Here is a 26,016-nt window from a genome sequence, read left to right on the forward strand (position 1 = left end):
GTTCATTAGTTGTTTAGTTAGAGTAATTTGTTGAATGTATTTTGCTTGACCATCCTCATAAGGCTGCGGTTCTCTCGGTTGGTTGTGCATCTTTTTTTCCACACTTTTTCCTTCCACTCAACTTTCTGTTAGCATGCTTGGATACAGCACTCTGTGAACAGCCAGCTTTTTTGGCAATGAATGTTTGTGGCTTACCCTCCTTGTGAAGGGTGTCAATGATTGTCTTCTGGACAACTCTCAGATCTTCCCCACGATTGTGTAGCCTAGTGAACTAAACTGAGAAACCATTTTGAAGGCTCAGGAAACCTTTGCATTAGCTGATTAGCATGTCACCATATTCTAATTTGTTGAGATAGTGAATTGGTGGGTTTTTGTTAAATGTGAGCCAAAATCATCACAATTAAAAGAACCAAATACTGAAACTACTTCAGTCTATGTGCATTGACACAAGTTTCACAATTTGAGTTGATTTACTGAAATAAATGAACTTTTCCACGACATTCTAATTTATTGAAATGCACCTGTATATATATATATATATATATATATATGTGTGTGTGTGTGTGTGTGTGTGTGTGTGTGTGTGTGTGTGTGTGTGTGTGTGTATTTATTACAAGTGCTGCCTGGGCAGGTCAAGGAACATCATCAAGAATGCCTCACACCCTTACCATGGACTTTTCAACCCTCCTTCCATCTGGCAGGCGTTACAGGAGCCTACGCTCTTGCACTAGTAGGCTCAGGAAGAGCTTCTTCCCCGAGGCTGTGACCCTTCTGAACTCCACACCACCGATCTAACCTGCAACTGCTCTCTTACTGCTTTGGTCACAGTACTTTACAAACATGTACAGTCGTGGCCAAAAGTTTTGAGAATTACATAAATATTGGAAATTGGAAAAGTTGTTGCTTAAGTTTTTTATAGTAGCAATTTGCATATACTCCAGAATGTTATGAAGAGTGATCAGATGAATTGCATAGTCCTTCTTTGCCATGAAAATTAACTTAATCCCAAAAAAACCTTTCCACTGCATTTCATTGCTGTCATTAAAGGACCTACTGAGATCATTTCAGTAATCATCTTGTTAACTCAGGTGAGAATGTGAAGAGCACAAGGCTGGAGATCATTATGTCAGGCTGATTGGGTTAGAATGGCAGACTTGACATGTTAAAAGGAGGGTGAAATCATTGTTCTTCCATTGTTAACCATGGTGACTGCAAAGAAACGCGTGCAGCCATCATTGCGTTGCATAAAAAATGGCTTCACAGGCAAGGATATTGTGGCTACTAAGATTGCACCTAAATCAACAATTTATAGGTTCATCAAGAACTTCAAGGAAAGAGGTTCAATTCTTGTTAAAGAAGGCTTCAGGGCGTCCAACCCTTCCACAAGCGACAGGATCGTCTCCTAAAGAGGATTCAGCTGCGGGGATTGGAGTGCCACCAGTGCAGAGCTTGCTCATTAATGGCAGCAGGCAGGTGTCAGCGCATCTGTACGCACAGTGAGGCCGAAGACTTTTGGAAGATGGGCCTGTGTGTCAAGGAAGGGCAGCAAAGAAGCCACTTCTCTCCAAAAAAAAACATCAGGGACAGGATTTGATCTTCTGCAGAAAGTATAGTGAATGGACTGCTGGCTGAGGACTTGGGGCAAAAGTCATATTCTCCGAAGAAGCCCCTTTCCCATTGTTTGGGGCATCTGGAAAAAGGCTTGTCCGGGAGAAGAAAAGGTGAGCGCTACCATCAGTTTTCTGTGTCATGCCAACAGTAAAGCATCCTGACCACATTCATGTGTGGGGTTGCTTCTCATCCAAGGGAGTGGGCTCTCTCTCACAATTCTGCCCAAAAACACAGCCATTGAATAAAGAATGGTACCAAAACACCCTCCAACAGCAACTCTCTTCTTCTTCCAACAATCCAACAACAGTTTGGTGAAGAACAATGCATTTTCAGCAGCACGATGGAGCACCGTGCTATAAGGCAAAAGTGATAACTAAGTGGCTCGGGGACCAGAATGTTGAAATTTTGGGTCCATGGCCTGGAAAACTCCCCAGATCTTAATCCCATTAAGAAACTTGTGGTCAATCCTCAAGAGGCGGGTGGACAAACAAAAACCCACTAATTCTGACAAACTCCAAGAAGTTATTATGAAAGAATGGGGTTGCTATCAGTCAGGATTTGGTCCAGAAGTTGATTGAGAGCATGCCCAGTCGAATTGCAGAGGTCCTGAAAAAGAAGGGCCAACACTGCAAATACTGAATCTTTGCATAAATGTCATGTAATTGTCGATAAAAGCCTTTGAAACGTATGAAGTGCTTGTAATTATATTTCAGTACATCACAGAAACAACTGAAACAAAGATCTAAAAACAGTTTAGCAGCAAACTTTTTGAAAACTAATATTTATGTAATTCTCAAAACTTTTGGCCACGACTGTATTTGCACTACTCATATTTTGCACATACTGTACATTGTTCAAGCCATTACACTGTACACTGTCTAACGTTGTTACTGTACAAAGCACAGTAAACTACTTCTATAAAAATAGTATTGCACTACTGATATTTTGCATAGAATAAATTTTTTAACAATACTATTATTACTATTGTACACAAAACCAACTGTATTTATTACCACTGTTCTTACATTGCTGCTGTTCATAATATACATATAACCCTACATTGCACTCCTATTTATATTCTGTACATACGCTGCTTAATATTGTATATAGCAACTCCACTGTACATACTGTAAATCATAGCTTCATTTTCTCTGCATTTACCTGTATATAAAACACTATATTCTTGCACTTCTGGTTAGATGCTAACTGCATTTCATTAGCTCTGTACTTGTACTCTGCATAATGACAATAAAGTTGAATCTAATCTAATTTACAGCTAACCATGCTTAATATTTACTGTCAATCTATCATAGGCTATATCATGCTACGAGAGTTTGCCAAATCTGATAGGTTCCCTTGCATTCACTCCACCCTTTGCGTCGTGGATGGTCTCTTCTCATTGGCCGATTTCTCTGGAGCCCATCCTCGTTCGATTACTGGAACCAATGGACGTTCGTGATGTCATATGAGCTTTTTTGTACACGCCCCAACAGATCATGCGCAAAGCATTTCGGTACTTACAGTTTAAAATGAAGCCTTCAGACTGAAACAAATTAACGAAAAAACTACAATATGAGGTACGCCTTCGGTCTTATGGGCCGTCTTGACTTTTCATACCGCAGGTGAAATAAAAGCACACAGAAATGTGTGTGATAGTAGTATGAGCAAGGACAGATTCGTGATGGTAAGTTAAAGTAAACCTCTTACTTGATAAGTGTACCAGGAATCTTTTAATCTCAAAAACTAATGATAAGATTGCTAAACGAAGCTTAAGCTTAGCTTATGCGATCATGTTTACATTGTAAATATGTGATCTTGGTAAGTAATATTCCTCCTGTTATTTCCTAAAATTGGATATAATGAATTTAGCAGTGTTCCTTAAAAAGCTGTCACATAGTGTAATAGCAGGCATGCTAAATCAGGCTTTTACTACAGATTAAACCCAGTGCATTAGCACTGTCCCGTTAAGCGCTCTGCAGATTTTTATGCATGTACAGTATGTATTTTCAATTTAGGACAATATTTTTTATTTCCATATTTTCCAAGTGATACACTAATCCCAATTAAAATGTTAAATGTTTGCCTGTTTCTGTTTCATGTCTCTGTCATCACACTCTATTTGTGTGCTTGATCATAACTCAAGGACGACAGCAGGTGTAGTAACGGTGTCCAGCAGAAAGGCAAGATGTTGTCAGATGCTCAGCTCTTTGAGTTGGAGTTTGAAAAGCTGGTGTCTGAACTTACAGACCAGGACTTCACTGATCCAGTTCTCACTGATGCGCTCAACAGACTCAGAGAGGTAGAGTAAAGCTCACACAGCCTGTTTGGAGTAATGAAATCCACATGAAGACAAATAGTGAAGATGACACACAAATCATTTGCAGTTTAAAACTCTAGAACAGATCTGAAACCATTCTGAAACAACTCTTTATTGAATTAATTTTATTATTTGACAGTTTGGCTTGTATATAAGTGTTTTATTTTTTAGGTGCTTCAGTACAATGCTCCTGGAGGCAAGAGAAACCGAGGCTTGTCTGTGATTGGTTCGCTACGGGAACTGGTGTCTCCTTCTGAACTGCCACCTGATGAAGTTCACAGAGCCCTTTTGGTTGGATGGTGCATTGAACTGGTGTGTGAAATTGATACTTTTATTTGACCTTACATCATCGGTTACTGATTATGCAAGTCGGCTCGCTCACTGGTGTTTACTTCAAATGCAGTTTATCATAGTTTATCAATCGCACAAAAATCAGAAATAAGTATGAAATAATCCACACATAAGATGAAGTCAACATTATCTTGGATGAAGCCCATTTGCATTTAGTAGCCTTTACATTTACTCTAACTTTACATAGAGATTGACAGAGGAAATAAACTTTTCCACTGAAATTACCTGGAACAGTTTGTCCCAGGAACTTTTTTTTTCCCAGGAAGATTAGGCAGATAGTCTGGGGACGAAGGTCTGTTGCAAGTCCGAAATTTGCGTACTAGGTATTGAGAGCCGCGCACAGACCTACCTCACCAGACTATTTGCCTATTCTTCACGGTACTTTAGACCGCAATGGAAACGCAGACAGCAACAGGTCTGGGGGAAAAAAGTTCCTGGGACAAATTGTTCCAGGTAATTTCGGTGGAAAAAAACATCAAACGACATGCAAACAGCAGCGTACTTGATAACATCAGTCAGCTCGCCTTGGCTATTGCAATTTTCCTCAGTGTATTTACAATAAGATGAAATATGATATCAAACACTACTGCCTCCTTTTGTTTCATTTAAACGTATAGCCGCAGAAATGTAGTTTAGGCAATTTATAAAACGTTAGCCTACATTACAATGAAACGAAATATTATATCAAACTATTGCCTGTTTTTATTTTCATTTTAACATATTAATAGATTAATAGAATAAAGACCAAAGATTACCTGTTAGATTTACTCAAAACAAATTATATCTTTTGTTAAACCAAATGTCAGAAGGACTAGCCGAGTTGAGGCTGCTCTCGTCGGGAAACATGAGCACTGTCTCCGAAATCGGCGAAACACGTTTTTAAATAGGCTTTATAAATAAACCGCAGTTTTGAGTTTTAAACAACTACATTCTCGCCTGTAATACTTTTAAAATTACATTTCATGACACAATAATAGTAATATTTTGAAAATTATCCGAATAAATGGTGGTTGAAATCAAAATGCTGCGTGAACTCAACCAATCTGCATGTTTAGCGCCCAAGTCTTGCCCTGAAAGTTCCGGACCTTTGAAAAAGTACCTCGCGAGCAGGGACTTTCTGAGGGGCAATTTTTTACATGGAACTTTATTTAGATCCTGGTTCCTGCGGTGGAAACACACCGAGTACCAGCCCAAAGTTTTCTGACAATGAAGCATACTACCCTGTAAAATTTCATGTAATTACTTAAATTACATCTAGTGATAAATAAAACTCAAACTCACACACTTTAATTGTAAAGTCTTTTTATTTAATGGAGAAAAAATTGCGAAATCACAGAAGTGTATAATGAATGAAGTCTGATCCATCTCATGCATTATTCGAGATTACTGGCTGAATTCAGGAAAGGAATGAACAAAACTCTATTAACTAGACACTCTGGATACCTGCTATCTGATAAACTGTCAGTCATTTATCTGTCATAAGGTCAATTGTGATGCAAATAAAAAAGAGAGAAAACTGTGCAGTGCAAAACGTTTTGCTTTCTCCCCAGCTTCAGGCATTTTTCTTGGTGGCTGATGACATTATGGATGCATCCCTGACAAGAAGGGGTCAACCCTGTTGGTATAAGAAGGTAACTGATTGATCAATTTATGCTTGTTTTGAGATATGTGCTTATGATGCATGATGGTGATTGGTATTTGTATAAAAAATGTGTATATTGACTGGATATATTATAATTATATTACAGTCAATTTAGTTTCATCCACTGAAGAGGAACCTTTTTAAAACCAGTTATCTAGTCATCCTATTACACATTATGAAAATATAGCCATTTTATAGTGATGTAACATTTTGTTCTTTTGATATTAAGCTTGGGTAAGTCTACTAATAAAAAAATTTAATAATAAAAATAATAATAATAGTTGTTGTTTCTGTTGTTGTTTATTATTATATTTTAATATTGGTTAAGAACAATCATAATCAGTATTCTTTTGTCTAAAAAATATTTAAGTTTGTAGAGATTCAGGGATTGACAATTATTTTAATTTAAGTGTTATATTATTAAGTTTATCTTTATTATATTATATTTATTTATATCAGTTGTGTGGAATATTTAATATCTGTGTGAATCTGTTCTTTTTCTGTTTGTCAGGAAGGCATTGGTCTGGATGCCATTAATGATGCTTTTCTCCTGGAGGGGGCGATCTACCGGCTTCTTCGCAGAAATTGCAGAGGACAGCGCTACTATGTCCATCTGCTCGAGCTTTTTAATGAGGTAACAAACCCAAAAGCTTCATTACTCTGTTACAGCACAGTACCCCATGTGGGCACATTTGGACTTATTATTGCTCACTGGCAGCTTGTTCATAAAAATGTACAGACTGTTTGGCAGTTTCTATTGTTTAATAGATACTGATGTATGTGCACTATCTTAAACCTGAATCTTTTTTCTTCAACCTCTTTCCAAACAGAGCTGGGTCAAGCCCTAGATCTGATGACGGCACCTCCACACAAAATTGACCTTGATCGCTTCACCATGGAGAGGTGAGATGGTGTCGAAATGAAACCTGTCAAAAGAAAAAATATTATTTGCTCAATCGTTGGCTGATTTACAGTGTATTTGCCATAGGTACAAAGCCATTGTGAAATACAAGACCGCATTCTACTCCTTTTATCTCCCTGTGGCTGCAGCCATGTACATGGTGAGTTTTGCACACACTACTTTTTTTTTTTTTTGCAATGAAATCTAAATAATTATTTTTGTAATCATTTTTTATTAATTACAGGCAGGGATTGAAAATGAGACTGAACACAACAATGCTAAAACTATTTTACTTGAGATGGGAGAGTTCTTTCAGATACAGGTATGATAATAGTGTAATAAAGCAATACTTTTGAAGCCTGGTATCCTCAATGCTATCAGATCTTCTCTTAGCTGTAATATACCAAAGCATTCAGAACATGTTTGTCATTGACAGGATGACTACTTGGATTGTTATGGTGACCCTGCAGTTACTGGAAAGATTGGCACAGATATCCAGGACAACAAATGCAGCTGGCTGGTGGTGAGCGCACTGGGCATCATGACACCTGAACAGAGGGCAGAACTAGAGGTGAGAAAATGTGGGATAGTTTCTAAAGGGTAATAACTCCAGAAAGCAACAGACAAATGTAGCAGAGTTAACAGATTTTCCCTCTTTCTCTCAGGCATGTTATGGACGTAGTGATGCTGAAAGTGTTGAACGGGTCAAAGCTTTGTATGATAGTCTGGAAATGCCCATCCGATACCATCAACATGAGGAGGAGAGCTATCGCCGGCTTCAAAAACTCATCCAGCTTCATGCCAAGAATCTGCCTCATGCTGTTTTTCTTAATTTTGCCAAGAAAATATACAAGAGAAACAAATAAGGTGTGGTTCAGAGAAATGGAAGAACACAAAATGGAGTTCAGTAATTTTAGGCACGCAGACCTTTGTCAAATAAATATGCAGTGAGGGATTTTAGTGGTTGAATAAATATGGAAACGGTAGGTTTTATCTGCACTTTAAATATACTGTCAAGAGTTTAGTTATTTATCACAATTATTTGTCTTTTCCCTCTTTTATTTTTGCAGAAAAAAATGACAATATACTGATTCAGAGGTCTACAACAAATAGCACACATAAACAACACCTGGCAGTGTTTCACTTGGGGTATACATGTAAAAACCATGTATTATTTTCATCAGGTTTTTGGATTGCATTTTCAGTGGTAAATTTTGGTAAATTAGAAAAAAATGGAAAAAAGAAGAAGGTGTATAGAATAAAACAAATATTTACAAAAGAATATGAATATTCTGAGAATGAGAACCAACAAACTGCTGATCAGATGCAATCCCGGTGAATAGATGCACACATATTCCTTAAAAAACCTGATTCCGAAAGCATTTAATAAGACAAATAAGCAAATAAATACCTAGATAAAATATCTACCCATGCAGAACACAGTGACACTTTGAGGAATCTTTTTTTTTTTTTTTTTTTTTGAAAAATGTAACGTTGAACTGTACATTTATACACTATACCAGAATGTCTATCTCACTTATCTGGTTATTCAACAATCGCCATTATTGCTGTAAATTTGGATTATAGAAAGCCGAGCAATGTGCTTTTAATAAAGAGATATGATCGAGATTCATTTACCATGCACTTTTCTGTGTGAGGAAGTGTTTGAATGAGTGTGTGCAAGAGACGTTTTGCGGGCTCGCTGTTCTTGGTTTTAATGGGAGGCAGCAAAATGTGACAGGGTAGCACAAATCGTCAGAACACCGGCAACGGAGAGATGCTGCTGAGGGGTGTGGTCTCGAGGATGGGATGAGAGAGAGGAGGAGAGCAAGGGAAGGGTGGATGACGGAGCGATAGACGGGAGGAAAGAGAATAACGGTGTATAATAATTCCAGAGTCATGGCTTGTACGCTGGAATAGAGATTGAGATCAAGAAGAACGCGTCCTTTATATCTTTCTGGAAATGAGGTATCTTGTTCGTATTACACTTAGTCTGCTTAATTTTGTGCGTTTTGTTTTATTGCCGGATTTTGCTGATGAATCTTGCTTTGTTTATTAGGTAAGGTATTCGAAGATGTATCAAAAACCGATACGTTCTTATTGTGAAATTATGGATACAGAACAGTCCAAATCTACAGAGGAGGCGTCATCAAAACTCGTATGTCATCACATCTTATTAGACATCGTTTAAATACTCTCTATACATATTTAATATATTAGCCACCAAATAAATAATACACAACGGCGTCTTAGATCGGTGATGTTCAATTATTGTGTTTATATCAATGATGAGTTTATTTACTAAACGCGTGCTAGGCCTAGATTTACATCCTCTGTATCCAAGGACATTGGGCGCGAGCAGTGCATTGCCCACGGTGTTCACGAAGAGGAGAAACAGCGTTAGTCATTGCTGTGATTTTCTGCTCCACATGCCTCTCGCAGAGAAAAGGCACAGATTTTGTATACTAGAATGTAGAGATATCTGAATATGTTGATTTGCTTATATGTAGGCTATAATAATTGTGTTCTCTCTCTTATGGTTGTGAGAATATTTTTACGTACAGTATTCTCTAAATAATGCACAAATTTACCAAGTAAATACAAATGTGTTCTTATCTGACGTCATCATGGCTTGGGTAAATGCAGTAAAAGACTAAAAAAGACTGGGAAGATGCCAAGCTCTGAATAGTTGGCAGATATTAAGTAGGCATTTTTTCTTTACTCTTACAACTAATATTTTAATAATATTGAAATAATATTCCTAAATGAAATACTGTTATATATATATTATTATCATTATTATTTAAATTATATATTATTTATTAGAAAACAACTGAATATTAGTACTGAGCGTGCAAGCAGTTTCTTAAAAGCCGGAATGTACAATAGGTACATGTTTCAGTAATATACTGTATACAGTGAATAGTGTATACATTGTTATGCTCTGAGAAACTGGAAATAATATTGATGTTCAATATCAGTCCAGTAAGAGATGAGAAGTGCTACTTTACGCAATTTACCAAGTGATGCTAACATTTTTTTTTGTCCAATTTTTCAAGGTGGTAAATTGTTGTGTTTCTAAATAAAATCTGTCTTTCTTGATATTTCAGGTACTAACTAGATCCAAGATGTGACCCCATATGTTTACAAACCCCTTAGAAAAACACCAGAATAATAATAAGGACATAAAAACTATCCTACCATGCACCCCTCCTCTCGTCCCTCTGTGCCCCTACGGTCCCGCAGGTTTGACAAAAGGCGCACAGAGGTAAAACCAAGCCAAGGTGCTAAGAGGGAGGACAAAATCACGAACATGGCATCTTCATCCCCTCTTCGTGGCACTCGAGGACCACCTGAGTCTTCCAGGTTAAAGGGCCCTGGTCAAGGTGCACGAGCCCCTGTGGTGCAATCCAAACTGGTGCGGCCACAGAAGAATGGTGCTCATGCAATACCAGCAATCTCAAAACCAAAAAGTGGACACACTGTTTCAAACCCAGTCCCAGCTGTGGATCCAAACTGTAATGAGCCCAGCCTACCTTGTCTGTGTTGTGATGGCCATTCACCTCAGGATATCAACAGCCTCTTTAATCACAATCATAACAACAATAACACTGTAAACATCGGGCAACAAATGAAGCTGCCACCGCCACAGAAGGAATTGGCAGCACCAAAACTAGACATCAAAGAAGATGAGTGTAAGCCAGAGGTAAAACAACCTCATGTCATCCCAGTGGAGGAGAGAGAGGAGGAAAATGGCAGTGTGGATGAAAAAGAGGGTGGTCAGCTCAAAAACGATGAGTGTAGTGTAAATGTGAATGCTAATGTTGATGAGAATGGCAACGGCAATTGTAATGGTGAAGATGGTGAAGATGATGAAGATGATGACGATGAAGATGATGATACTCTTGTCCCTTCTTGCTGCAACTGTCCAGAATCCATGCTGGACTTCTCCCTCACATCTTCTACCTCATCTTCATCCACATCCATCAGCAGTTGCTCAGATCTGGAGTGTGACTGCCCTGAAACATTTTCATTGTCATCACAGGACCAAGAGGCAACTGAATGCTATCCATCGACACTTTCACCGGACTCCAAGTGCCCTGCCTTTCAGTCCAGTGTCTTACCATTGGATCTCAACACTTCTGCAAGATCGCCTTGCTCTTCTGATGAAGGCTATCCCTCAGCGCCGTGCTCTCCGTCTTCTGACTATATAGACAGCAAGGGATCAGAAGAAGGAAAATGTATTAAAGTGGATCTCCTCCATTTTTTAGACTCCATAGAAGAGTTGGGAAAAATGGATCTGTTCTACCGCATTGTTAGGTTGGCACGCTGGGAACTGGATGGTGAGCTGATCATCAGAGATAGATTGGATCACCAGCAGAAGCTACAGAGGGTTAACAAAGAGGTAAAGTTGGCTTATCTTGTGAAACTTCAGGAGGAAGGGTTAGACTTTGACGATGAGGATATCACTGGAGTTTTGGATGAAATGGGCAACATTGAAATTCCATGGAAGTTGTATAAAAGCAACAAATCAAGTGAATCCCAGGAATTTTCTGATGCAGGGGTAGATCTGACAGCTCCTTCTGACCTTGATGAAACCCCTGCCTCTGATTCACTTGCTCCATCACCATTGGATCCTCCTCCTCGGCCCCCAAAACCTCCAACAAGGCATGTGAGTGCCCATCCAGAATCACACACTTACGAGAACATCAACGGACAGCATGTCTTCTCAGTCTCATCCACCAATGATGCTACAAGTATCCCTATCCCTGCGTTGCCTGTGCTGTCATCCTCACCCCCACCCCTGAAACCTCCTGCCCTTCCTCCACCTCCATTACAGCCTGTGCCCTACTTCACCCTAAATACAGACAGACCTGCTCTTACCTCCCCCACACCGCCAATTCCTCCTCCAAGAAGACGTCATAAAGCCCGTCTAGAGGCTCAGAGACTTGCTGAGCTTGAAAGAGAAAAGGCTCCTCTGTCTCTTCCACCGCCAACATCCAGACCTCCTCCACTGCCACCTCCACCTGCGATGTCCTCTCCTCCAGCTATTCCACCTCCACCATCACTCCCGCCACCTCCATCTTTTCATGCTCTGGATGTGGAAATCCGAAAGTTGCTTGCACTAGCAGGCCTCACCCAAGCTGAATTGCTTAAACTTAGTCCCGAGTTGGGTGTCTGTGTAGATGTTGTCCTGGAGAATGAGCCACAGCCGATGTCTGATGTCTCTCAGATTGGAGAATTCAGTTTAAACAGAACACACAAGGAAGAAGGTATTCCAGATAAGGGATATTCCATATTGAGAGAAGGATTTGGGAAAGACAGCTCTGATACTTTCAGTGAAAAGGAAGTTTCTAAAGATAAACAGAAGGAAGCAAACAGGACAACATCCTTCACAGAAATGGCAAGACGACGTAAGAGAAATGGTGGACACTGTAATCATAGCTGCAGCTGTGTTTTTGGATCTCCCAACTCATTTTACAGCACTGATCTTAGCAATACAAACATCCCGAATGTTAGCTTTGGGAGTTTTGATTATACTTCAATGATTGCAGATACACCTCCTCCTCCACCTCCAAGACCATTGCCCCCTTGTCCACCAATTGCCTCCAATCCTCCTGAACTTCCTCCTCTCAAGCCATGCACTCTACCTGCCAATGCTTCTCGCCCTGACAGATTTGACTGGTTGATAGCCTTCACCCCAGATACAGAGTCGCCACCTCTTGAGATGCGAAAATCGTCAAATGATGCCATGTTGCAAAAAGGCCCAACTTCAACTTTAGGCTCAAAAGTCACAACCTTCAAAGAATTACGCAACAGAAGCAAACAGAGCTACCCACCAGCTCACATTCAACCAGAACCTGATCCAACTGTTATCACCCCAGACCCTGATTTCCTCTACAACCTCAAATGGAGAAGAGAAAAGATTGACGGGGATGGCTGGGAATATACTTCCCAAGCACAAACCTCATTTCTTCAGCCACCACCCACTCCTGCCTCATTGTCCCTCTTTAGGGAAATGTGCCGCCTGAATAAACAAGAAGATTGCCCAGCAGAACCAAAAGTGTCCCAACAAATTGGCTGTTCAGTAAGTGAAGGCAGCCTAAGGACTATTTGTGATGAAAGAGATAAAGCTGTTCACACCAAGAAGATGGATGATGAAGATAAAGTGGAAGTTAGGGGATTGGCAGACGGAGCATGGACTTTGGAAACCAGGACAACAGGTAAAGTTGCATTTCATAAATATAGTTGCTACTGTACTCTAACCTGTTTTGTCTTATAGAGTTCATCCACACAATAAAACAGTGCAAATTCAGTGGAACATTAAGGAGAAAGTAAAAGAACAGTAGTCTGATGACACAGAAAGTGGTGAGCCAAGATAAGAGTCATGCAAGCAGATGGGCAGATGAATCAGCAGAGCAAGACTGGAGGGAATTTCAGAATGCAGTAGGCTTAATGCTGTGTTGTTTCTCATGATGTCACAAAGCTTTTTAATTATTCATCCTCAGCAGGCTAATTTTCTTTTTCTCTCGTCCTCTCTTCCTTTGCCCTGGCTGGCACACATTATATATCAAACTTTTTATCGTCAACCTTCATATTTTTCAGTCAGTAGTTTTAAAGTCTAGTTTTTAATTGACTTTTGAATTAAAGTCAAATGCACTGACATTTCAAAACTTTAAAATTATACTACTATCACAGATATTGTCTCATACAAAAGTCATGATGCACACCCCACACCTCTCTCCCTCTCTCTTCCACCTTGCTTTGTCATTTTTCTGACATGCCAATTATTAAATTGATACTCCTATGTTATTCTCTCATCTCATTATTTTCAATTTGCCATTTCTCTTTTGCTCTGCTCCTTGCTGCACTGTTTATCTGGCAAATGGAAAGGCAAATTTGCTTGGATCAGGTTACTTCACTTTTGACTCCAGATATAAATGGCCTCTAATGTGCCTGTAAATTGAGTAGCAAATACATTTGAGGGAGCCCTCATTTTTGTTTTCAATGTTAACACCATGCAACTCTGCTAACCTATGCTTTGGCAATATAAGAACTATTCATCTTATTCACAGATATTCATATTCATGAATTTATCTTTGGTGTTTAGATCTTAAAGTTGTATAAATCTGTTTTAGTTTGTTATAGTAAATAGCTGTTTAGTGAATCTTTACACCCTTCATCGCTCATATTTCTGGCTGTGTCAGTTAGCTCAAAAACATGACCTTATGCCTTTAAGTGTAAAAAAGGTGTGACGCAGACCTTTACACCAATCACAATACAGCAACAGGGAAACAGGAAGTGCTGAGTCAAACTGACTTCACATGAGAGAGGGAGATATCTGGCAAGCTAAGGTAAAGCAGAACGGTTTTTATATGTATAAATCATAATTCTCTAGAGATATGTACTGGATGGATCAATTTTGTAACACTTAATCAGCATAATCCAGTGAAATGCAACATGCAATCTGTTGATATGAATCAGAAGGTGACTGCCAGTGTTCTAGATCCGAAAGAGCTTATTTTCAAGACATTTAGGCCTTGTAGCTTGTCTTTCAAGGCAAAGTTGCCATTGCAGGTGAAACATGATCCTAGTGCAGCTCCTAGTGAGATCCTAGAGAGAAACCGCTTTCCTGCACACGGTCGAATTTTGAGGGATCAGATAAAGTGCTATTAGGCTCTGCACACCATAGACTGAAAATTGCATTTGTGTGTGTGTGTGTGTGTGTGTGTGTGTTTGTGTTTTAGTAGTTAAAAAAAAAAGCACAGAAAGAATACAGAAGTGTGGCACTTAGTACTCTGTGCAGTTATAAGGAAATTTTGAGTACTTGACTGATTCGTTTTCATGGATTTGTGTTTACTATTATGTTTTTGATTGTCTTATTAACCTATTTAGGCAAAAATAGTTAGGCTTTCACTTTTTTTTTTAATGCTCTGACCTGTGAAACACCACGAGCGGCATGAAATGTGCTGTCCAGATAAAAAATATTATTATGATCTAAATTTTCACATCTTTAGACAGTGAATTATATACATCTTTTCCCCATGCACTGTGGCATGTTGTGCTGTTTTAGTGTTTGGATGATTTTTGTAACACAGAAAATACTCTTTACATACAGCATATTGAATGTTTGAAGGAGTTCTCTATCATTTGTTTCATCATATCTAAATGCATTCTTCTCTTCTTCTAAATGACACTAACATTTTTCCATTCTCTCTTTTTCTCCCTCTTTCTTCACTGTTTGCTGTTTTACCATTCTGCCCATCCTTTCAATTCTGAATCTCCTCCATTTTTATAATCTCATAATTATTCACCCCGTACCCATAATAACTGTAAAGTGTCCTCACCTCCCTTGTCCCTCTCCTCAACCTCACCTTATTACCTGCACTCTGCTCCCCTGTCACAAGCGTCACAGTTTTACTACACTGACACTACCAGGGATCGTGCCGTGACCCGTTGTGAGGGTTCCATAAACATCTCAAACCCGTTATGCATACATTCCACTTTTGACTGCATCAAAGATGACTATACTGACTCCCTGTACTGTGCTGGCCGTGAAAACAATAAGTTTTTGTTCTGTAAACAAGAGAATGATCTCAATGGTAACATGGATTCTCTGTACCACCGCTGTAATCATGCTGACAGCTTCCTAGACTCTTTATACGTCTGTGGGCATGAAAAAAACAGCTTCTGTCCACATAACAGTGGAGTAGATTCAATCAGAAATTATGATTCACTTTACAGTGATGCGAGATACACAAGAAGTAGCCTTAAGCTGTTCACTGACCCTAAACCACCAACTGACATTAACACTCTCAGTGAGGGCGACATAACGCCGTACAAAAACATTGATATGCAAACTTACATAACTATGCGAAACCTCAAAAATCAGAGCTATGTGAACAAAAACAGTTATAAAGACACCAACTTGCTGTTTGATTTGAACTCAGACAAAATTGATGACTCAAAACCACCAATCAACCCGATTTTGGACCAAAACAGCAATGAAAACACAACACAGAACAAACAGCAGCTTGTATCTTTCCCTGCTTACTACCTTTATCACCCCAAAAACTGCCCCTTGCATAAAGGTGCCCCCCCACGGCTGTCCCCTGTTGGAGCGATCTCACCTCCCCATAGGTCCGGGCCTCCAGTTCCAGGCACAGATGTTTCCCGTCTCCGTTCACCCCTGTTCCCTCGCAGTCACACACTTCCTGCCCTTGCCGCCCCCCTTTACTACCCTTATCTGTACACTCCCCCTGTTCAAGCCCCTCTGCGGGAGCCATCGGTCCCCATACTTCACTCTCAGCAGAGTCCACCACCGCTCACTTTGAGTAAGAGATCAGTGCATTCTCATTTCTCTCACTTTCCTCCACTTCTTTCCTCTTTCTTTGATTGTAAAGCACCATGTCTGTTTGTGGTTGTCTCCATTCATATCCTGTGGATATTGTAGCACTGTCTGTGTCTGTGACAGTGTGAAATATGTGGTTGTTTGTTGCATGATGGCATCAGAACCTGTTTCTTAAAAAAAATTAAATATGTGGCTTATTTAATTTATTTATGTATTTATTACTTTTCAGCTGTTAGTGGTTATTTTTGTTTGCTTGAACTATTTGATTATAAATTATGTAAGTTAATTATTTTTCTATAAATGTATGTATTGCTCTTTTAAACTTTTTTAAAATTTCTTTGTGTTTACGGGTGTTAAATATTTTTATGGCTATGCTTTTTTATTTTATTTTATTTTATTTTTCACCCCTGACACTTACAGTATATTTTTGTTAATTTTAAAGGCATTGGTGTTTCTTTTTTTATGCTGCTCAGCATGTTTTGCATGTGACAACCCCAAATATGTCAATTCAAACCCTAATATGAGTGAAATGAATAAATATCTTTCATAATTTATTCATTAATATTTGTATCAGATCTTTACACGTTCCTCACGAGCTTCCGTCGTGTACTGCACTGGACTGGCTCAAGATCAACTGGAATACATTATCTTCTGTTAATCGAGTTTCTAACCCCACCCTGCTGTCTTTCCCTCCTAATAGCTGTTCGCAGCTTCTCATTTGCTGGCTCTGAGCAGAAGAACGTCGCCTGGATGGGAGAAGATGTGAGGCCCTCACTGAGTGCTGAAAGGCTGTCTTCTGCCTGCCTGCAAGAAAAGAAAAGTAATACAGTATAATATACCTCACAAATTGTTGGTCCATATTTGTTTTTATTTTGCTTTTGTAAATAATTGTTGAAATTTTATATCCTTTGTCTCACAGCTCTTGTCAATTCAGTAAGTGTGGCAGTGGAAGCCATTTTGGCTCAGTTCAATTTGTCCAGGACTGTTGTACAGAAGGTCAGTTTTGTTTGTTCTCAAACTTGGCATTTTAACTCCACTTTAGTTTAATATAAACATTCCCACAGAAAAAGAAAAAATGAACATTAATAGAATTAGTAAATCATACCTGTTTTTCCCTCTCTCTCCATGCCACTTCCATGCACTTCTTTTTTCTTTTTCCAGTTTCACTCAGTAGATAAGGTGCTTCAAAGTTCATAAACATGAGCTTTGCGAATAACTTATTTTCACACTAACCTCATGCACCTTTCACCTCTTTCTCTTATTTTCATATTCCCTCTTTTATACCTCTTTTATTTATTTTAAACACTTTTTCTCCATTGCTTTGCACATTTTTTTTTATTCTCTCTATCCGTCTTTCCCCACCCTCCTCTTGTCTGCCTGTCTTCCATTGCCCTTTTTTGACCTCTGTTGACAGACTCTTTCTGGAGACAGCAGTGTAAATCCCACTCTGGGTCGTCTGGTACTGCAGTGCCTTTGCCCAGCCCTGCGCAACCTGCTCTCTGATGGACTCAAGCCCCACCAGAGTGACCTCATTGCAGGCAGAAGGCCAAATTCACCCTGGGGATTGGTTCAGGCCTCCACCAAACCAGGTATAAGACATCTAGACCTGGCATACGAGACAATTACCTTCATTGAATATCTAATTTTATATTCTACCTCTCTTTTTCTCTCTCTCCATCTCTCATCCTCACACTTGTTTCGTTCTTTTATTTTCTGGCACCGTGAATCCCTGCAGTATTGAATCACCCATCTTTGTCATACTTCCAATCTTTAAATATTCCTTGGATTTATCTCTGAGTAGCATTTTCATTGTCTCGTGTTTTCTTTCGCATTATCATGATTTCAGTATTTTGTTCACCATGGTACACATTCATTCTGTTGCCTTTCCTAGCATTTTAAAATAATCAATCATTTGCTTGTGACTTACGTGTATCTTTTAAAAATCGTCATTTATTGTGGTCCTTCAGGCCCGAGCACACAGGCTTTGCACAGCCTCCAGACTAAAGTAGCAGGGCTTTCTCAGCTTAGGCAGAGCAGACACAAGTTCAACGCATTCCTGTTTGGCCTTCTCAAGTAAGCCAGAACTTTCCTCAGTCCAAAAGATGATTTTATTGACAATATATTGATTGTCCCTCTTTTTATTCTCCATTGATTTATTATTTTCTTCTTCTGATCTGTCATGAAGTGTCAAGCTCCTGGATTACTGGCTTTCACATCTGCAGTCCTGCAGTGGTAAGTGTTCATATTTCCTGTTGTTCTCCAATGGTCCTTGCTGGAAGCTAGTTTTTGGAGCAATGGCAGCTAGTAGAGCATCATGGACTGGCAATAAACCAGTTACCAAGTAGTTTAACCAGCTTTAGGTGATGGTGGGTGGTCGATCAGCTTAAACCCACTAATGACCAGGTTAGATCAGCTACCATGTTGTAAAACACATTAATCAAACCCAAGGCTGGATTTTACAACATAGATTGAGCGATATCAAACTCAAATTTCCCATAACTGCTTTCACATTCTTAATTGAACTCGTGACAAAACCAAAATCTGTATGCATAATACACGTAACAGGCATGAGATCCCGTGACCCTTGTGAGGGTTCCATAAACATCTCAAACCCGTTTTATGCATAAATTCAACGATTTGAGACTGCAGTCAAGATGACGATACTGAACTCCCTGTAACTGTGCTGGCCCTGAAAAACAATAAGTTTTTGGTTTCTGTAAACAAGAGAATGATCTAAATGGTAACATGGATTCTCTGTACCACCGCTGTAATCATGCTGACAGCTTCCTAGACTCTTTATACGTCTGTGGGGCATGAAAAAACAGCTTCTGTCCACATAACAGTGGAGTAGATTCAATCAGGAAATTATGATTCCTTTACCGTGATGCGAGATACACAAGAAGTACGCTTAAGCTGTTCACTGACCCTGAACCACCAACTGACATTAACACTCTCAGTGAGGGGCGACATAACGCCGTACAAAACATTGATATGCAAACTTACATAACTATGCGAAACCTCAAAAATCAGAGCTATGTGAACAAAAACAGTTATAAAGATACCAACTTGCTGTTTTGATTTTGAACTCAGACAAAAATTGATGACTCAAACCACCAATCAACCCGATTTTGGACCAAAACAGCAATGAAAACACAACACCGAAACCGCAGCTTGTATCTTTCCCTGCTTACTACCTTTATCACCCCAAAAACTGCCCCTTGCTTTGAGGTGCCCCCCCACGGCTGTCCCCTGTTGGAGCGATCTCACCTCCCCATAGGTCCGGGCCTCCAGTTCCAGGCACAGATGTTTCCCGTCTCCGTTCACCCCCTGTTCCTCGCAGTCACACACTTCCTGCCCTTGCCGCCCCCCTTTTACTACCCTTATGTACACTCCCCCCTGTTCAAGCCCCGCTGCGGGAGCCATCGGTCCCCATACTTCACTCTCAGCAGAGTCCACCACCGCTCACTTTGAGTAAGAGATCAGTGCATTCTCATTTCTCTCACTTTCCTCCACTTCTTTCCACTTTCTTTGATTGTAAAGCCACCATGTCTTTTTCCTGGTTGTCTCCATTCATATCCTGTGGATATTGTAGCACTGTCTGTGTCTGTGACAGTGTGAAATATGTGGTTGTCTGTTGCATGATGGCATCAGAACCTGTTTTCTTTTATTGGCTTGTTTAATTTTCTTTATGTATTTATAGCTTTTCAGCTGTGGGTTATTTTTGTTTGCTTGAACTATTTGATTATAAATTATGTAAGGTTAATTATTTTTTCTATAATGTATGCATTGCTCTTTTAAACTTTTTTTTAAATTGTCTTTGTGTTTATGGGTGTTAATATTTTATGGCTATGCTTTTTTATTTTATTTTATTTTATTTTTCACCCCCTGACACTTACAGTATATTTTTGTTAATTTTAAAGGCATTGGTGGTTTCTTTTTTTTATGCTGCTCAGCATGTTTTGCATGTGACAACCCCAAATATGTCAATTCAAACCCTAATATGAGTGGAAATGAATAAATATCTTCTTTCATAATTTATTCATTAATATTTGTATCAGATCCTTTACACGTTCCTCACGAGCTTCCGTCGTGTACTGCACTGGACTGGCTCAAGATCAACTGGAATACATTATCTTCTGTTAATCGAGTTTTCTAACCCCACCCTGCTGTCTTTCCCTCCTAATAGCTGTTCGCAGCTTCTCATTTGCTGGCTCTGAGCAGAGAAACGTCGGCTGGATGGGAGAAGATGTGAGGCCCTCACTGAGTGCTGAAAGGCTGTCTTCTGCCTGCCTGCAAGAAAAAGAAAAGTAATACATTATAGTATACCTCACAAATTGTTGGTGGGCCCATATTTGTTTTTTATTTTGCTTTTGTAAATAATTGTTGACATTTTATATCCTTTGTCTCACAGCTCTTGTCAATTCAGTAAGTTGTGGCAGTGGAAGCCATTTGGCTCAGTTCAATTTGTCCAGGACTGTTGTACAGAAGGTCAGTTTTGTTTGTTCTCAAACTTGGCATTTTAACTCCACTTTAGTTTAATATAAACATTCCCACAGAAAAGAAAAAATGAACATTAATAGAATTAGTAAATCATACCTGTTTTTCCCTCTCTCTCCATGCCACTTCCACTGCACTTCCTTTTTTTCTTTTTCCAGTTTCACTCAGTAGATAAGGTGCTTCAAAGTTCATAAACATGAGCTTTGGCGAATAACTTACTTTTCACACTAACCTCATGCACCTTTCACCTCTTTTCTCTTATTTTCATATTCCCTCTTTTTATACCTCTTTTATTTGATTTTAAACACTTTTTCTCCATTGCTTTGCACATTTTTTTTTATTCTCTCTATCCGTCTTTCCCCACCCTCCTCTTGTCTGCCTATCTTCCATTGCCCTTTTTTTGACCTCTGTTGACAGACTCTTTCTGGAGACAGCAGTGTAAATCCCACTCTGGGTCGTCTGGTACTGCAGTGCCTTTGCCCAGCCCTGCGCAACCTGCTCTCTGATGGACTCAAGCCCCACCAGAGTGACCTCATTGCAGGCAGAAGGCCAAATTCACCCTGGGGATTGGTTCAGGCCTCCACCAAACCAGGTATAAGACATCTAGACCTGGCATACGAGACAATTACCTTCATTGAATATCTAATTTTATATTCTACCCTCTCTTTTTCTCTCTCTCCATCTCTCATCCTCACACTTGTTTCGTTCTTTTATTTTCTGGCACCGTGAATCCCTCCAGTATTGACTCACCCATCTTGTTGTCATACTTCCAATCTTTAAATATTCCTTGGATTTATCTCTGAGTAGCATTTTCATTGTCTCTCGTGTTTTTCTTTCGCATTATCATGATTTCAGTATTTTGTTCACCATGGTACACATTCATTCTGTTGCCTTTCCTAGCATTTTAAAATAATCAATCATTTGCTTGTGACTTACGTGTATCTTTTAAAAATCGTCATTTATTGTGGTCCTTCAGGCCCGAGCACACAGGCTTTGCACAGCCTCCAGACTAAAGTAGCAGGGCTTTCTCAGCTTAGGCAGAGCAGACACAAGTTCAACGCATTCCTGTTTGGCCTTCTCAAAGTAAGCCAGAACTTTCCTCAGGTCCAAAAGATGATTTTATTGACAATACATTGATTGTCCCTCTTTTTATTCTCCATTGATTTATTATTTTCTTCTTCTGATCTGTCATGAAGTGTCAAGCTCCTGGATTACTGGCTTTCACATCTGCAGTCCTGCAGTGGTAAGTGTTCATATTTCCTGTTGTTCTCCAATGGTCCTTGCTGGAAGCTAGTTTTTGGAGCAATGGCAGCTAGTAGAGCATCATGGACTGGCAATAAACCAGTTACCAAGTAGTTTAACCAGCTTTAGGTGATGGTGGGTGGTCGATCAGCTTAAACCCACTAATGACCAGGTTTAGATCAGCTACCATGTTGTAAAACACATTAATCAACCCAAGGCTGGTTTTTACAACATAGATTGAGCGATATCAAACTCAAATTTCCCATAACTGCTTTCAGTCTTAAATTGAATAGTGACAAACCAAATCTGTATGCATAATACACGTAACAGGCATGAGATCCTTTGAACCCAAGTAGTTTTTTTGTAAAGCTTTTTAACATCAAACAGCAAGTCTCTTCATTTACCTGTTGAGTAAAACCTTTGTCTTTTCATGTTCCTCACTCCCACAGATGTGTTGGAGACATATTACCGGCCCACTTCCTTCATGCGCCTGTCACTAACTTCTTGCCAGTCTCTTTTTGAGGAGCTTCTCCTCCTTCTGCAGCCTCTCTCTCTTCTGACCTTTAACCTCGACCTGCTGTTTCAGCATCACCACCTTGACCCCTCCTCCCCAACTCTCACCCCAGCCAGCCACACATCTGAGATATATAGCCCACCAAATGAAGACTTCAGCTTCCACTTGTCACCCAAGGGGCTTTTCCAAGGAGGTCGTCTTGGAAGCGAGTTAGAGCAAGACCATGGCGGTTTGGGTTTAGACACCAATCCTAATTCAGGTCTCACGAGTCACGTTCTTGATGTGTCAGCCTATCGCAATCCAATTTCGCTGTCATCAGACGTCACCAAGGAGGAAGCCAATCCACCATTATCATGGTTTAAAGGGAATGACATCTCCACACCTCTTAATGCGGGAAGCATTTCTCAGCAGGCAGGCCAGGCTCTTCAGCAAGGCTGGGGGGCAGTAATGCGTTTGGGGGAGCGTTTAGGACAAAACTTTGGATTGGCCACCACCACAGAGGATGTTAAAGGTCCAAACTCACCAGACGACTTCAAGACTGGCTTCTCACTGAATCTGAAAAGTCCAGATGAAAACAGGCAGCAACCAAGAGACGACCTTTCCTCGAGGGATAGTGGAGCTGCTGTTCCCTGGGGTCTGGGACGGCTATTTGGAGCTTCTAAGTGCCCCAACAACCCACCAACAAGCAGGTTTGATTATGTTTTTTTTTTAAATGTCAGTTTAGTATATTTCAGATTTGTCAGGTTTACTTATGTGACTTATCTTTTTATTCTCTTTCGTACTGTAGGCGCCCATCTCAGTGGCTCTCCCCAGGCGTATCTGTCCTTTCCCGCTTAGTTAATCTTGGCCAAGATTCTCCGCCTGAGAAGAGAGAGCCCCAGAGAAGCAAAGATAAAGAGGAAGATGAAAATGAAAAGATTAATGAAACCAGAGATCAGCCAAAACCCTTGAGGTAAAGTTTCTGTTAGATTATTCATGTTCTTAACAGATTTACATTTATGCATTTTATGAGAATAATATTCAGACCTTATAAAAAAATAAAGTGCTTTTTTTAAGGGCTTGTGGTTATTTAGGTCAATGACAATTAACAATGTTAATTTTTGTTTATTAATTTATTAAATTAAAAATAAAGATTCATTCATACATGCAGTGGCTTGAATACATGTCTTACATTTTTTTATGAGAAGCCAAGGTTAGTTAACATTGTAAAATTTGGTGCCAAAAATGTAATAATATTTATACATTAATAATCATGATAGGCAGTCTCTGAAAAGAGTGTCGGAAGCCTTTACTATCAGCAGTGTGCTGAGTCTTGTGTTCTGATTCATCAGGATGGTCAGGACTCTGTGTGACCACACAGGCACTGGAGCAGAGCTGAGCTTCTGTAAGGGGGAGGAGCTTGTTCTGTTGGGAGGCGTGGACCACGACTGGATTCGATGTCGTCAAGGTCACAACGAAGGCCTTGTTCCCATTGGTTATGCTTCACTTATCATGTGACTTATCTTTAATTCTGCCTGTATGTTTGTGTGAAAGTATATCAGGGGATAATGTATAAGGAAAAAGACCATATATAGATGTAGCTGTGTCACGTGTTTATCTGTTTATCTCTAACCCTCATTGCCTGGTTTGTGATATCTGGAATATTTTCTGTGATATATTGGAAACAAAATTTCTGTATAAATCATAAATATATATATTTAGATTTTACAAAGATAGATAGACAGATAAACAAGAAATAGAAATGGGTAATGAATAAGAATCAAGTTTAACAGTCATGACAAAAAATGTCCTTATATATACACCCTTTTATTATCTCACTTAAAAAAGGGGGGAAAAAACATTTTGTTTGAAGACCAACATTATTATTCTCTTGTTGTTATTGTTGTAACTCTCAATGGTAACAGTCAAAAATATTAGAGTGGTAGTGTGTAGATGATTCTTTTCTGTTTCTTACAGTGTGATGGCTACTGTGGTAAGATCTGTATCACCATGAGCTTGATAGTGACTATGCATACTCTGTACTGTACTGTACTTATGAGGCTTGTTGCTGGGGAAACCGTATATGATTGACAGCATTCATGATTTTCGTTTGAATGGATAAAGCTTTGAATCGGGGTTTACATACTAAACCTGCATGAATGTGTATGAATGTGTGTAGCAAATGTCAGGTAATAATCATCAATACAACTTATTTGTGAGCACGGATACATTCGCTCAAACTACAAATGCTTCATGCGGAAGGAATAGGTCAGGATTTTAGTGGCTGTTGTGGTTTGAAATAGAGCTTGCTTATTCTTGTTCATTAAATGGCCCTCTGTGTTTCTCACAGTTGAATGCTCATGTGTAGTATGAATTTTTGTCGCGCCTCTGACTTGGCACTGCTAATCAAAAATATATTCAGACAAATGAAAGATTACTCTTGTCACGTTCGTGTGCCAGTCCGCATGGAGCACAGCTTTGCCCATCACATCACGTAATGATATGCCTTCTGGATTATTCCAACCAATAGCATCAGTGGGCTACAGTAGCAGTAACCAGTTCACACTGATGCATATATATATAAGTATGAATCTTACAACTGAAAATTAATGTATAGGATTTATGTATGTATGAGTATGTCAAGGGACAACTGATAAAGTTTAGAAGAAAACACAATCTGCGATATAAGCCCTTGAGAAGTCAGCTTTGTAATTGGCTTGAGCTTTAATGTCCCTGTTTTAAAAACAAGGAAAATATAATAAGATATGGTTTGAGAAGCAAGCAGCAGGTGTTTGGTAGAAAAAAAAAAATCATATTTAGCGTTATAGTCTTTCCTCACAGGGCAAACTGCAATTATGCATGACTTTTTTTTTTATTACTATTATCATTATTTATTATTATTATTTCAGTTCTTGTAGTTCATTTATAATTGTGACATTTGAATTACATTAGTATGTAATTGGTATGTAATTGCATTATAAATAGAGTCTACTTATTGTTTGTGGTTATATACCATAATATCGATCTGCTTTTTTATTTGTTCCTCTTGTCTATCTCTCTATCTATCTCTTTGTGTGGTGATGAGTTGCGTAGCTCTGTGGTATTGCCCATCGCTGGTAGCACACTTAAAGCATATTATGTACTGTACCAATTCTTCAGTTCTGTAATTCCCTGTGAATCAGCTCTATGCATGTTGGTGTTTGTAAATATACCCAATAAAATATTAAAAGAAACAATGTGAAAGTAGAGTGTGTGGCGCTGAAGAGGTATGCTGTGGTGGCCCCAAATAATGTACAGTGTTTATAAATGTCAGCTGCAATACCACAGATCACATTAAGATGTCACTACACGAACAGAAGCTCCAGCTTCTGCACAGAAAAGGCTGATGTGATCTGTTTAATGTGATGTCACCAACAGAACAAGCTACTTATAAAAACAAAAACAAATTAGAAGCTAAAATTAGTCACTACCAATCCTCAAGACCATATAGCTGTCCGGATATTAATAAACTACACATAGAGTGATGCATTTGCACATGCTTTAAGTGCATCGTGAATTCTCAAGCCAATCCATGTTTTTTCTATGTAAATTTTTCCCAGTTAAAATGAGA

The 26,016-nt window shown here is 39.3% G+C and overlaps 2 protein-coding genes across 7 annotated transcripts; both read left to right on the top strand.

Annotated features, from left to right (window-relative positions):
• The first annotated feature begins 3,140 nt into the window (after positions 1-3,140).
• LOC109075297 (farnesyl pyrophosphate synthase-like) lies at positions 3,141-8,451 on the top strand. Its single transcript, XM_019091227.2, has 10 exons — positions 3,141-3,295; positions 3,755-3,910; positions 4,100-4,240; positions 5,830-5,910; positions 6,433-6,555; positions 6,736-6,824; positions 6,910-6,982; positions 7,067-7,144; positions 7,259-7,393; positions 7,488-8,451. The coding sequence occupies exons 1-10, from the start codon at positions 3,272-3,274 to the stop codon at positions 7,686-7,688; spliced, it is 1,101 nt and encodes a 366-aa protein (XP_018946772.2). The 5' UTR covers positions 3,141-3,271; the 3' UTR covers positions 7,689-8,451.
• Positions 8,452-8,594: 143 nt separating this feature from the next.
• On the top strand, positions 8,595-25,639 carry LOC109075248. Of its 6 annotated transcripts, none has more exons than XM_042772163.1 (12): positions 8,595-8,790; positions 9,933-13,046; positions 15,162-16,157; positions 16,875-16,994; positions 17,094-17,170; positions 17,336-17,353; positions 17,589-17,763; positions 18,142-18,247; positions 18,360-18,406; positions 22,363-23,116; positions 23,215-23,379; positions 23,759-25,639. In XM_042772163.1, the coding sequence occupies exons 2-12, from the start codon at positions 10,025-10,027 to the stop codon at positions 23,922-23,924; spliced, it is 5,646 nt and encodes a 1,881-aa protein (XP_042628097.1). In that variant the 5' UTR covers positions 8,595-8,790; positions 9,933-10,024; the 3' UTR covers positions 23,925-25,639. The 6 variants fall into 6 exon arrangements, with proteins under 6 accessions (XP_042628097.1, XP_042628096.1, XP_042628101.1 ...); XM_042772162.1 differs by lacking the exon at positions 18,360-18,406 and adding an exon at positions 21,868-21,914; XM_042772164.1 differs by lacking the exons at positions 8,595-8,790; positions 18,360-18,406 and adding exons at positions 8,863-8,881; positions 21,868-21,914.
• The last annotated feature ends 377 nt before the right edge of the window (positions 25,640-26,016 follow it).

This window comes from Cyprinus carpio, chromosome A16 (assembly GCF_018340385.1).
Source record: "Cyprinus carpio isolate SPL01 chromosome A16, ASM1834038v1, whole genome shotgun sequence".
NCBI lineage: Eukaryota > Metazoa > Chordata > Actinopteri > Cypriniformes > Cyprinidae > Cyprinus > Cyprinus carpio.

Excerpts from the sequence above, each read along its gene's own strand:
- LOC109075297 (XM_019091227.2), top strand. The coding sequence starts at position 3,272 with ATGAGCAAGGACAGATTCGTGATG. Across the intron at positions 3,296-3,754 it reads GCAAGGACAGATTCGTGATG|GACGACAGCAGGTGTAGTAA; the intron begins GTAAGTTAAAGT and ends TCATAACTCAAG. Across the intron at positions 6,983-7,066 it reads TGGCTGCAGCCATGTACATG|GCAGGGATTGAAAATGAGAC; the intron begins GTGAGTTTTGCA and ends TATTAATTACAG.
- LOC109075248 (XM_042772163.1), top strand. The coding sequence starts at position 10,025 with ATGCACCCCTCCTCTCGTCCCTCTGTGCCCCTACGGTCCCGCAGGTTT. Across the intron at positions 13,047-15,161 it reads TTTGGAAACCAGGACAACAG|TGTCCTCACCTCCCTTGTCC; the intron begins GTAAAGTTGCAT and ends ATAACTGTAAAG. Across the intron at positions 23,117-23,214 it reads AACAACCCACCAACAAGCAG|GCGCCCATCTCAGTGGCTCT; the intron begins GTTTGATTATGT and ends TTCGTACTGTAG.